At 47.6% G+C, this 13,192-nt stretch overlaps 1 protein-coding gene across 1 annotated transcript in view; it reads left to right on the plus strand.

Moving 5' to 3' along the window:
* Window positions 1-11,834, plus strand: part of LOC142741932 (kinetochore protein NDC80 homolog) — a 13,148-nt gene extending 1,314 nt beyond the window's left edge. The window contains exons 2-7 of the mRNA XM_075851254.1: window positions 1,372-1,465; window positions 5,018-5,104; window positions 5,938-6,055; window positions 7,436-7,605; window positions 11,043-11,145; window positions 11,613-11,834. Of these exons, the coding sequence (XP_075707369.1) occupies window positions 1,377-1,465; window positions 5,018-5,104; window positions 5,938-6,055; window positions 7,436-7,605; window positions 11,043-11,145; window positions 11,613-11,834 (789 nt within the window). The 5' untranslated portion in view covers window positions 1,372-1,376. The remainder of the gene's footprint in view (window positions 1-1,371; window positions 1,466-5,017; window positions 5,105-5,937; window positions 6,056-7,435; window positions 7,606-11,042; window positions 11,146-11,612) is intronic.
* The last annotated feature ends 1,358 nt before the right edge of the window (window positions 11,835-13,192 follow it).

A 13,192-nucleotide genomic window follows, 5' to 3' on the forward strand; every position in this document is an offset into this window, starting at 1 on the left:
TAGACTGTGGACTGCCTGGCGGTGGCAGCGTTTTTACTAGACTGTGGCCCCCCCGGCGGTGGCAGCGTTCTCACTAGACAGTGGACCGCCCGGCGGTGGCAGCGCTTCCACTAGACTGCGGACCCCCCGGCGGTGGCAGCGCTTCCACTAGACTGCGGACCCCCCGGCGGTGGCAGCGCTTCCACTAGACTGCGGACCCCCCGGCGGTGGCAGCGCTTCCACTAGACTGCGGACCCCCCGGCGGTGGCAGCGCTTCCACTAGACTGCGGACCCCCCGGCGGTGGCAGCGCTTCCACTAGACTGCGGACCCCCCGGCGGTGGCAGCGTTCTCACTAGACTGTGGACCGCCCGGCGGTGGCAGCGTTCTCACTAGACTGTGGACTGCCCGGCGGTGGCAGCGTTCTCACTAGACTGTGGACCCCCCGGCGGTGGCAGCGTTCTCACTAGACTGTGGACCCCCCGGCGGTGGCAGCGTTCTCACTAGACTGCGGACCGCCCGGCCAGGGTCGCTGTATTTCCCTCGTATGTCCGTTGATCCGGTGCTGACGTCTTGCTAACTGATGCGTTTATAGCCGTAGTCGCGGAGGTAAATGGTGACGGCCGCTTATTATCTGGTCGACTCAGACCCCCCCCCCCCCCCGTGTTATTCATCAGTAATTATGGACCGTTGATTTCTATTGGCCACGAGTGTCGGTGCTGAAGAAAACGATAGAACCCGTCCTGTTCCTGTCAGTAATTCCGGCCGGACTCTCCCATAGAACTGAGGGTTCCTATAAATACGGATGTGCGTTCGTATACCGTCCGTATTTACGGAAACGTTGCTAGGCAACAAGCTGATGACCTCATTTGCATCCTCCCTGTGCTTTACAGATGCCCACGGACAGTATTTACGGACAGCATTTCGGGATAGATGAAAATACGGTCGTGTGCATGGGGCCTTAGAGTGTGAGCTCTTGGGACTAGGCGCGGCTGGTATCCGGCTGATCACTGCTGGGATGTTGGTGCAGTTTCTCCTCTGGGGTCTTTCGTGGGTGATCGGGTTTATTTGGTTTCACGATGAATTTCTGGTGGTCCCTGTAAATCCCAGGTGTGAGCGGTGACGGGGTCTGTACCGCGATACGGAATATGTTGGCGCTCCACGAGCAGCGGGAAATTACAAAATAAACTGAAATATCTCTTCTGGATTATTGGATAATGACCTGATAATCCGGCGTCTTCTTGGTGTGGGGCATATCTTTATATTCTATGTTCATCCCGCAGCCCGGTATAACCGATACTCCGGCGTCTGCTCCGAGCGTGCCGGATTATCAGAGTTTATATGGAATATCGATAAGTTTCCAATCTATAAAGTGTCTGTTTCTTTCCCTGCAGGAATAATGCGGAGAAGCTCCAACACTAACCGTCAGTCCCTGCAGCCGCTGCGGGTCCAAGATACCAACCGCATGGGTCTGACCACCCCGCAGACGTAAGTGTCCCAGATTGTAGGGATAGGGGCAGGTTATCTGTGATGTCAGCAGTGGGAGGGGTCTATAATGGGGGTTATCTGTGATGTCAGCAGTGGGAGGGGTCTATAATGGGGGTTATCTGATGTCAGCAGTGGGAGGTTTCTATAATGGGGGTTATTTGATGTCAGCAGTGGGAGGGGTCTATAATGGGGGTTACCTGTGATGTCAGCAGTGGGAGGGGTCTATAATGGGGGTTACCTGTGATGTCAGCAGTGGGAGGGGTCTATAATGGGGGTTATTTGTGATGTCAGCAGTAGGTGAGGTCTTTATAGGGCCATGTTATCGGTGATGTCATCAGTGGGAGGAGTCTATAAGATGGGGTGTCCCGTGAGTCTTCTCTCTGAGGTGGGGAGTCTCATTGTAAGCTCTTTCCTCGTACACGTCTACGCAGCGGGTGACACTCCCTGCACGGTCAGCAGACGCTGTATCCTGGGGGGGGGGGTGCGCTGGCAGCCATATTGATATTCGCTCCCCATATAATAAGACTTCTCTATTCCCTGCGGCTTGTGAAGAGAAGAGTTCAGGCAGTGGATGATGAGGGAATCGCTCACATAGCAATCCCCCGACATACTGGTTATATAATGATGATCCTTATAATACACGTCATAGCCCATTATACAGAGAGGAGCGGCGCCACGCTGCTGATCTCTTCCCTCAGTAGTGATCTCACACAACGCTCTTCCTCCTGTGCCAACCATTGATTGACATGTCGTTCTCGCTCATTGAAAAAGAGGTTCTACAGCAGCTGTTGTGTATTATACAGTTACTTTCTCCAGCTGCTGCTGTACCTCCTACTACACAGCTCAGCTGCTGCAGAACCTCCTACTACACAGCTCAGCTGCTGCAGAACCTCCTACTACACAGCTCAGCTGCTGCAGAACCTCCTACTACACAGCTCAGCTGCTGCAGAACCTCCTACTACACAGCTCAGCTGCTGCAGAACCTCCTACTACACAGCTCAGCTGCTGCAGAACCTCCTACTACACAGCTCAGCTGCTGCAGAACCTCCTACTACACAGCTCAGCTGCCGCAGAACCTCCTACTACACAGCTCAGCTGCTGCAGAACCTCCTACTACACAGCTCAGCTGCTGCAGAACCTCCTACTACACAGCTCAGCTGCTGCAGAACCTCCTACTACACAGCTCAGCTGCTGCAGAACCTCCTACTACACAGCTCAGCTGCTGCAGAACCTCCTACTACACAGCTCAGCTGCTGCAGAACCTCCTGCTACACAGCTAAGCTACCGCTGAACCTCCTACTACACAGCTAAGCTACCGCTGAACCTCCTACTACACAGCTAAGCTGCTGCAGAATCTCCTACACTGCTCAGCTGCTGCAGAACCTCCTACTACACTGCTCAGCTGCTGCAGAACCTCCTACTACACAGCTCAGCTGCCGCAGAACCTCCTACACAGCTCAGCTGCTGCTGTACTTCCTACTACACTGCTCAGATGCTGCAGAACCTCCTACTACACTGCTCAGCTGCTGCAGAACCTCCTACTACACTGCTCAGCTGCTGCAGAACCTCCTACTACTCAGCTGCTGCAGAACCTCCTACTACACAGCTCAGCTGCTGCAGAACCTCTTACTACACTGCTCAGCTGCTGCAGAACCTCCTACTACACAGCTCAGCTGCTGCAGAACCTCCTGCTACACAGCTCAGCTGCTGCAGAACCTCCTGCTACACAGCTAAGCTACCGCTGAACCTCCTACTACACAGCTAAGCTACCGCTGAACCTCCTACTACACAGCTAAGCTGCTGCAGAACCTCCTACTACACTGCTCAGCTGCTGCAGAACCTCCTACTACACTGCTCAGCTGCTGCAGAACCTCCTACTACACAGCTCAGCTGCCGCAGAACCTCCTACTACACTGCTCAGCTGCTGCAGAACCTCCTACTACACTGCTCAGCTGCTGCAGAACCTCCTACTACACAGCTAAGCTGCTGCAGAACCTCCTACACTGCTCAGCTGCTGCAGAACCTCCTACTACACTGCTCAGCTGCTGCAGAACCTCCTACTACACAGCTCAGCTGCCGCAGAACCTCCTACACAGCTCAGCTGCTGCTGTACTTCCTACTACACTGCTCAGATGCTGCAGAACCTCCTACTACACTGCTCAGCTGCTGCAGAACCTCCTACTACACTGCTCAGCTGCTGCAGAACCTCCTACTACTCAGCTGCTGCAGAACCTCCTACTACACAGCTCAGCTGCTGCAGAACCTCTTACTACACTGCTCAGCTGCTGCAGAACCTCCTACTACACAGCTCAGCTGCTGCAGAACCTCCTACTACACAGCTCAGCTGCTGCAGAACCTCCTGCTACACAGCTAAGCTACCGCTGAACCTCCTACTACACAGCTAAGCTACCGCTGAACCTCCTACTACACAGCTAAGCTGCTGCAGAACCTCCTACTACACTGCTCAGCTGCTGCAGAACCTCCTACTACACTGCTCAGCTGCCGCAGAACCTCCTACACAGCTCAGCTGCTGCTGTACTTCCTACTACACTGCTCAGATGCTGCAGAACCTCCTACTACACTGCTCAGCTGCTGCAGAACCTCCTACTACACTGCTCAGCTGCTGCAGAACCTCCTACTACACTGCTCAGCTGCTGCAGAACCTCCTACTACTCAGCTGCTGCAGAACCTCCTACTGCTCAGCTGCTGCAGAACCTCTTACTACACTGCTCAGCTGCTGCAGAACCTCCTACTACACAGCTCAGCTGCTGCAGAACCTCATATTACACTGCTCAGCTGCTGCAGAACCTCCTACTACACAGCTCAGCTGCTGCTGTACTTCCTACTACACTGCTCAGCTGCTGCAGAACCTCCTACTACACTGCTCAGCTGCTGCAGAACCTCCTACTACACTGCTCAGGTGCTGCAGAACCTCCTACTACACAGCTCAGCTGCTGCAGAACCTCCTACTACACAGTTCAGCTGCTGCAGAACCTCCTACTACACAGCTCAGCTGCTGCAGAACCTCCTACTACACAGCTCAGCTGCTGCAGAACCTCCTACTACACAGCTCAGCTGCTGCAGAACCTCCTACTACACTGCTCAGCTGCTGCAGAACCTCCTACTACACAGCTCAGCTGCTGCAGAACCTCCTACTACACAGCTCAGCTGCTGCAGAACCTCCTACTACACAGCTCAGCTGCTGCAGAACCTCATATTACACTGCTCAGCTGCTGCAGAACCTCCTACTACACAGCTCAGCTGCTGCAGAACCTCCTACTACACAGCTCAGCTGCTGCAGAACCTCCTACTACACAGCTCAGCTGCTGCAGAACCTCCTACTACACAGCTCAGCTGCTGCAGAACCTCCTACTACACTGCTCAGCTGCTGCAGAACAACCTCATACTACACAGTGAGGTTCTGCAGCAGCTGTGCACAGTGAGGTTCTGCAGCAGCTGAATAATGAGGGGTCCTGGAGACATTGATGTGTTCTGCCGCGGTTCGTTGTTCTCCGCTGGCTGGTTATAATTGTACCGTTTCTCTTTCCTTAGTAAGGAGCGGCCAGGACTGGGCAAGCTGAGTATGACCAAACCGCACTCCGGCACGTCCGAGAGGAAGACCAGCTTTTTTGGGAGAAGGTAATTGTGTGACTGCGCTGGGTAGACGCTGCCGTAATGGGCGGCATCTCCCGACCGTGGAGGAAGCGCCCGGCGCGTCTACACGTGGACAGGATCCATATCACAATGAGGTTATAATGTGGTCACGTGGTAAAGAGGCGCCGAGAGAAGTCATCACGGTGCATGGCGGCTGCTGCAAAACTACCGAGAGCGCGCGCACCGCCATCTGCTGGCCTGTAGCAAACCTGTGCAGCGTACTCTGCGAGTCCTCCGTGTTCAGGCAATCATTCCTGAAATTATGCATTCTCAGTGATGTCACCGCTGCTCTCTAGTGAATGGATAGGCTGCATTCTCAGTGATGTCACCGCTGCTCTCTAGTGAATGGATAGGCTGCATTCTCCATGATGTCACGGCTGCTCTCTAGTGAATGGATAGGCTGCATTCTCAGTGATGTCGCCGCTGTTCTCTAGTGAATGGATAGGCTGCATTCTCCGTGATGTCACCGCTGCTCTCTAGTGAATGGATAGGCTGCATTCTCAGTGATGTCGCCGCTGTTCTCTAGTGAATGGATAGGCTGCATTCTCAGTGATGTCACCGCTGCTCTCTAATCAATGGATAGGCTGCATTCTCAGTGATGTCGCCGCTGTTCTCTAGTGAATGGATAGGCTGCATTCTCAGTGATGTCGCCGCTGTTTTCTAGTGAATGGATAGGCTGCATTCTCAGTGATGTCGCCGCTGTTCTCTAGTGAATGGATAGGCTGCATTCTCAGTGATGTCACTGCTGCTCTCTAGTGAATGGATACGCTGCATTCTTAGTGATGTCATCACTCTGATTATGTTGGTTTTACTTCTAGGGCCAGTGGTAACAGAAACAGCCAGTATGGAGCTTTTGGTGCCACTGAGAAGATTAAGGACACCCGACCTCTACACGATAAATCCTTCATCCAGCAGTGTATCCGCCAGCTGTGTGAGGTGAGTCTCTCCGGTGGTTATTATAAGAATATTACCGGTCCCTGAAATATGCAAATCAGATCCTGTCTCCTGAACTGCAGATCAGATGGGGGGTAAGAAGCAGCAGTAAGGGCTCATTCAGACCAGCATAAAATCACGCGCAGCACACGGACCCAATGATTTAAAGGGGCCATTCACACCTGCAGAAGTTTTCATGCACCTATCGCCCATTGAAGTCAATGGGTGCGTGAAAATCACGCACAGCACACGGATGCACATCCGCGTGATTTACACATCAATTTAATTGCAAGCACACTTATGCATAACGGACCAGATTCATGCACGTCTTTCACGCTCGTGTGAATGAAGCCTAAGAGATGCAGGAAAGTTAGTGGTGTGACCCCCCCCCCCCCCCCCCCCCAGCTATTTTCGATAGTCCCCTGTTGGGGTTCTGTCCACACTTGTGTCATGGGTTGTTTTCACAGTAGCCATGATGGATCCTCTGACTGGTGATGACCGGTCTATTGACTTGTAATGGATCAGTCGTGTTTCCGTCAGGTATCCGTTTTTTTGCTGGATACAATACCGCAGTGTGCTACACTATTCTGGCCGTCACAAAGCATCTGCAGCCTGACGGAGGTGTGAACAGAGCCATATTGGGTTGTGTTCACACAGCAGATGTACGGGCAGAAAAATACGAGGCTGATATTAAGAGAAAACCGCCTCCAAATGCAGATGGTTTTTATATAATTTTTCAGCGTAAAATTCGACCTCATGAGACCTACCCTGTGATTTCAGCAGGAATGACGATGGGCAGCGGTCTGCAGGCGTAATTCACGTTTATTTCAGAGCGCAATACAAGCGTTTTCTGATGTGAAATACGCCTGAATGTAAGCGGTGTGAATAAACGTCCAGGGGATTAACCTGCTGACCGTTTCCCTGTTGCAATGTGTGACTACAGTACCAGCCACTAGATGGCGACCTATAATCTCTAATTAGTGTCTGTGCCCGGTTGGTCTTTTCTTATTTACTTCCAGCATCGGGACGCCTGTCATTCACCGCAGAGCTGCACTCGTCTGACATTTAACCCCTCATACACTGCGATCCATGCTGAACGCAGCGTACAAGAGGGAAAGTGAAGGGGTGCACTTTGCCGGAAGCGTAGAGGATGCCCAGTGACGTGATGGTGTGGCATTCTGTAGACGGGTAGTCCGCCCTCAGTCCTTTGACAGTACCTCAGGGTTGTCTGGTTACATCAGTAAGGGGTCCATATTTCTTCAGGTTGGGGGGGGGGTATCGGCAGGGACTTTGTGGCGGGTTCTCCTGTCCATGATTGCAGAAAACAGTCCTCCTGTCTGTCCCTGACTTCGCTCCTTCCTCTTCCTCGCTGTTTTTTTGCAGTTTCTCAATGAGAACGGCTACTCCCAGACCCTCACGGTGAAGTCCTTACAAGGCCCCTCCACCAAGGATTTCCTGAAAATGTTTGCCTTCATCTACAGCTTCATCTGCCCAAACTATGAAATCCCAGACAAGTTTGAAGAGGAAATTCCCAGAGTGTTCAAAGAACTGGGGTGAGAACATCTCTGTATCAGACCCTATTAAAGGGACAGTAACAAAAAGTGAGCCACATATAATAAGAGGAGCGGCTGATATCCCATATATAGATGTAAGGACTGGAGGATATAATAGTGCAGCAGTGATATTAGAGGAGCGGCTGATATCAGTCACATATATAGATGTAAGGACTGGAGGGTATAATAGTACAGCAGTGATATAAGAGGAGCGGCTGATATCAGTCACATATATAGATGTAATGTCTGGAGGATATAATAGTACAGCAGTGATATAAGAGGAGCGGCTGATATCAGTCACATATATAGATGTAAGGACTGGAGGATATAATAGTACAGCAGTGATATAAGAGGAGCGGCTGATATCAGTCACATATATAGATGTAAGGACTGGAGGATATAATAGTACAGCAGTGATATAAGAGGAGCGGCTGATATCAGTCACATATATAGATGTAAGGACTGGAGGATATAATAGTACAGCAGTGATATAAGAGGAGCGGCTGATATCAGTCACATATATAGATGTAAGGACTGGAGGATATAATAGTACAGCAGTGATATAAGAGGAGCAGCTGATATCAGATATATAGATGTAAGGACTGGAGGATATAATAGTACAGCAGTGATATAAGAGGAGCGGCTGATATCAGATATATAGATGTAAGGACTGGAGGATATAATAGTACAGCAGTGATATAAGAGGAGCGGCTGATATCAGTCACATATATAGATGTAAGGACTGGAGGATATAATAGTACAGCAGTGATATAAGAGTAACGGGTGATATCAGTCACATATATAGATGTAAGGACTGGAGGATATAATAGTACAGCAGTGATATAAGAGGAGCGGCTGATATCAGTCACATATATAGATGTAAGGACTGGAGGATATAATAGTACAGCAGGGATATAAGAGGAGCAGCTGATATCACATATAGATGTAAGGACTGCAGGATATAATAGTACAGCAGTGATATAAGAGGAGTGGCTGATATCAGTCACATATATAGATGTAAGGACTGGGGGATATAATAGTACAGCAGTGATATAAGAGGAGCGGCTGATATCAGTCACATATATAGATGTAAGGACTAGTGATATAAGAGGAGCGGCTGATATCAGTCATATATATAGATGTAAGGACTGGAGGATATAATAGTACAGCAGTGATATAAGAGGAGCGGCTGATATCAGTCACATATATAGATGTAAGGACTGGAGGATATAATAGTACAGCAGTGATATAAGAGTAACGGGTGATATCAGTCACATATATAGATGTAAGGACTGGAGGATATAATAGTACAGCAGTGATATAAGAGGAGCGGCTGATATCAGTCACATATATAGATGTAAGGACTGGAGGATATAATAGTACAGCAGTGATATAAGAGTAACGGGTGATATCAGTCACATATATAGATGTAAGGACTGGAGGGTATAATAGTACAGCAGTGATATAAGAGGAGCGGCTGATATCAGTCACATATATAGATGTAAGGACTGGAGGATATAATAGTACAGCAGGGATATAAGAGGAGCAGCTGATCTCACATATATAGATGTAGGGACTGCAGGATATAATAGTACAGCAGTGATATAAGAGGAGTGGCTGATATCAGTCACATATATAGATGTAAGGACTGGGGGATATAATAGTACAGCAGTGATATAAGAGGAGCGGCTGATATCCGTCACATATATAGATGTAAGGGCTGGAGGATATAATAGTACAGCAGTGGTATAAGGAGCGGCTGATACCAGTCACATATATAGATGTAAGGACTGGAGGATATAATAGTACAGCAGTGATATAAGAGGAGCAGCTGATATCAGTCACATATATAGATGTAAGGACTGGAGGATATAATAGTACAGCAGTGATATAAGAGGAGCGGCTGATATCAGTCACATATATAGATGTAAGGACTGGAGGGTATAATAGTACAGCAGTGTTATAAGAGGAGCGGCTGATATCAGTCACATATATAGATGTAAGGACTAGTGATATAAGAGGAGCGGCTGATATCAGTCATATATATAGATGCAAGGACTGGAGGATATAATAGTACAGCAGTGATATAAGAGGAGCCGCTGATATCCGTCACATATATAGCTGTAAGGACTGGAGGATATAATAGTACAGCAGTGATATAAGAGGAGCGGGTGATATCAGTCACATATATAGATGTAAGGACTGCAGGATATAATAGTACAGCAGTGATATAAGAGGAGCGGCTGATATCAGTCACATATATAGATGTAAGGACTGCAGGATATAATAGTACAGCAGTGATATAAGAGGAGTGGCTGATATCAGTCACATATATAGATGTAAGGACTGGAGGGTATAATAGTACAGCAGTGATATAAGAGGAGCGGCTGATATCAGTCACATATATAGATGTAAGGACTGGAGGATATAATAGTACAGCAGTGATATAAGAGGAGCGGCTGATATCAGTCACATATATAGCTGTAAGGACTGGAGGATATAATAGTACAGCAGTGATATAAGAGGAGCAGCTGATATCAGTCACATATATAGATGTAAGGACTGGAGGGTATAATAGTACAGCAGTGATATAAGAGGAGCTGCTGATATCAGTCACATATATAGATGTAAGGACTGGAGGATATAATAGTACAGCAGTGATATAAGAGGAGCGGCTGATATCAGTCACATATATAGATGTAAGGACTGGAGGATATAATAGTACAGCAGTGATATAAGAGGGGCGGCTGATATCAGTCACATATATAGATGTAAGGACTGGAGGGTATAATAGTACAGCAGTGATATAAGAGGAGCGGCTGATATCAGTCACATATATAGATGTAAGGACTGGAGGATATAATAGTACAGCAGTGTTATAAGAGGAGCGACTGATATCAGTCACATATATAGATGTAAGGACTGGAGGGTATAATAGTACAGCAGTGATATAAGAGGAGCGGCTGATATCAGTCACATATATAGATGTAAGGACTGGAGCATATAATAGTACAGCAGTGATATAAGAGGAGCGGCTGATATCAGTCACATATATAGATGTATGGACAGGAGGGTATAATAGTACAGCAGTGATATAAGAGGAGCGGCTGATATCACATATATAGATGTAAGGACTGGAGGATATAATAGTACAGCAGTGATATAAGAGGAGCCGCTGATATCAGTCACATATATAGATGTAAGGACTGGAGGATATAATAGTACAGCAGTGATATAAGAGGAGCGGCTGATATCAGTCACATATATAGATGTAAGGACTGGAGGATATAATAGTACAGCAGTGATATAAGAGGAGCGGCTGATATCAGTCACATATATAGATGTAAGGACTGGAGGATATAATAGTACAGCAGTGTTATAAGCTGTGGATTCTCCACATACTGATTACTTATGTTATGTTTTCTTCTTACTTGCAGGTATCCATTTGTCTTGTCCAAAAGCTCCATGTATACCGTTGGTGCCCCCCACACGTGGCCGCAGATAGTGGCGGCTCTGGTCTGGTTGATGGACTGTATTAAGGTACCGCCTCAATGTTCTTGGCTTTAATCATCTGTTTCGGTCTGAACCAGCAAACTCCGTTATATGCCGTAGATCTGTAGGATAAGTGACGGGGTAGAATACCACTGTTATGGAAATCCACTATGAGGCCTGCCGAGCTTTTGTTTATACAACGTAGCCAAGCTAAATTAGAAGAACTGCAGTGTAAAGTATGAGGGGGAATAGAATAGCAGCCTGAGCCTCTGCAATAAGATTTCAGACTACTGCAGGCTCCAATAGACAATTCAGCTAAGCTGGAGTCACTGATCATGGCTGTACCCTAATGTAGCAGAGCTGAATACAATATCTGGTAACCATGTCCAGCGGTGGAGACTTACAGAGGGTTAGAACGTAACGGGATTTCTGCTGTAGTCCTGGTGCTCTCTGTGAAGTCCCTGTAATAAATCCATGATTATAACCGGCTGCTCCACTGTATGTTGATCTTTCAGTTGTCCTGCGTTCTAAAAGACAACCAAGTGTTCGAGGAACCACAAACGTCTGAACAAAGCGAGGATGGAATTGAGTTTAACCAGGTACAAACATTGTCTACAGCAGCGCTGCCGTTACAGGGGTTCTCCAGGAGCAAACTGACAAGTATGAGTCCGGACCATTCACCATACAATCTATGCCATATAAAGCGCAAGACCACCCTCCTGAAGAACAGTTTATAGATATAATCCACACAGAAAGGGGGCGTCACTGTCTACATACATTACTGATCCTGAGTTATATCCTGTATTATACTCCAGAGCTGCACTCACTATTCTGCTGGTGGAGTCACTGTGTATATACATTCATTACTTATCCTGAGTTACATCCTGTTTATACTCCAGAGCTGCACTCACTATTCTGCTGGTGGAGTCACTGTGTACATACATTACATTACTTATCCTGTACTGATCCTGAGTTACAGCCTGTATTATACTCCAGAGCTGCGCTCACTATTCTGCTGATGGAGTCACTGTGTACATAAATTACATTACTTATCCTGTACTGATCCCGAGTTACATCCTGTATTATACTGCAGAGCTGCACTCACTATTCTGCTGGTGGAGTCACTGTGTACATACATTACTTCTCCTGTACTGATCCTGAGTTACATGCTGTATTATACCCCAAAGCTGCACTCACTATTCTTCTGGTGGAGTCACTGTGTACATACATTACATTACTTATCCTGTACTGATCCTGAGTTACATCCTGTATTATAGTCCAGAGCTGCACTCACTATTCTGCTGGTGGAGTCACTGTGTACATACATTACTGATCCTGAGTTACATCCTATATTATACTCCAGAGCTGCACTCACTATTCTGCTGGTGGAGTCACTGTGTACATACATTACTTATCCTGTACTGATCCTGAGTTACATCCTGTATTATACTCCAGAGCTGCACTCACTATTCTGCTGGTGAAGTCACTGTGTACATACATTACATTACTTATCCTGTACTGATACTGAGTTATATCCTGTATTATACCCCAGAGCTGCACTCACTATTCTGCTGGTGGAGTCACTGTGTACATACATTACATTACTTATCCTGTACTGATCCAGAGTTATATCCTGTATTATACTCCAGAGCTGCACTCACTATTCTGCTGGTGGAGTCACTGTGTACATACATTACATTACTTATCCTGTACTGATCCTGAGTTACATCCTGTATTATACTCCAGAGCTGCACTCACTATTCTGCTGGTGGAGTCACTGTGTACATACATTACATTACTTATCCTGTACTGATCCTGAGTTATATCCTGTATTATACTCCAGAGCTGCACTCACTATTCTGCTGGTGGAGTCACTGTGTACATACATTATATTACTTATCCTGTACTGATCCTGAGTTACATCCTGTATTATACTCCAGAGCTGCACCCACTATTCTGCTGGTGGAGTCACTGTGTACATACATTACATTACTTATCCTGTACTGATCCTGAGTTACATCCTGTATTATACTCCACAGCTGCACTCACTATTCTGCTGGTGGAGTCACTGTGTACATACATTACATTACTTATC

Source organism: Rhinoderma darwinii, chromosome 2, assembly GCF_050947455.1.
Source record: "Rhinoderma darwinii isolate aRhiDar2 chromosome 2, aRhiDar2.hap1, whole genome shotgun sequence".
Classification (NCBI taxonomy): Eukaryota; Metazoa; Chordata; class Amphibia; order Anura; family Rhinodermatidae; genus Rhinoderma; species Rhinoderma darwinii.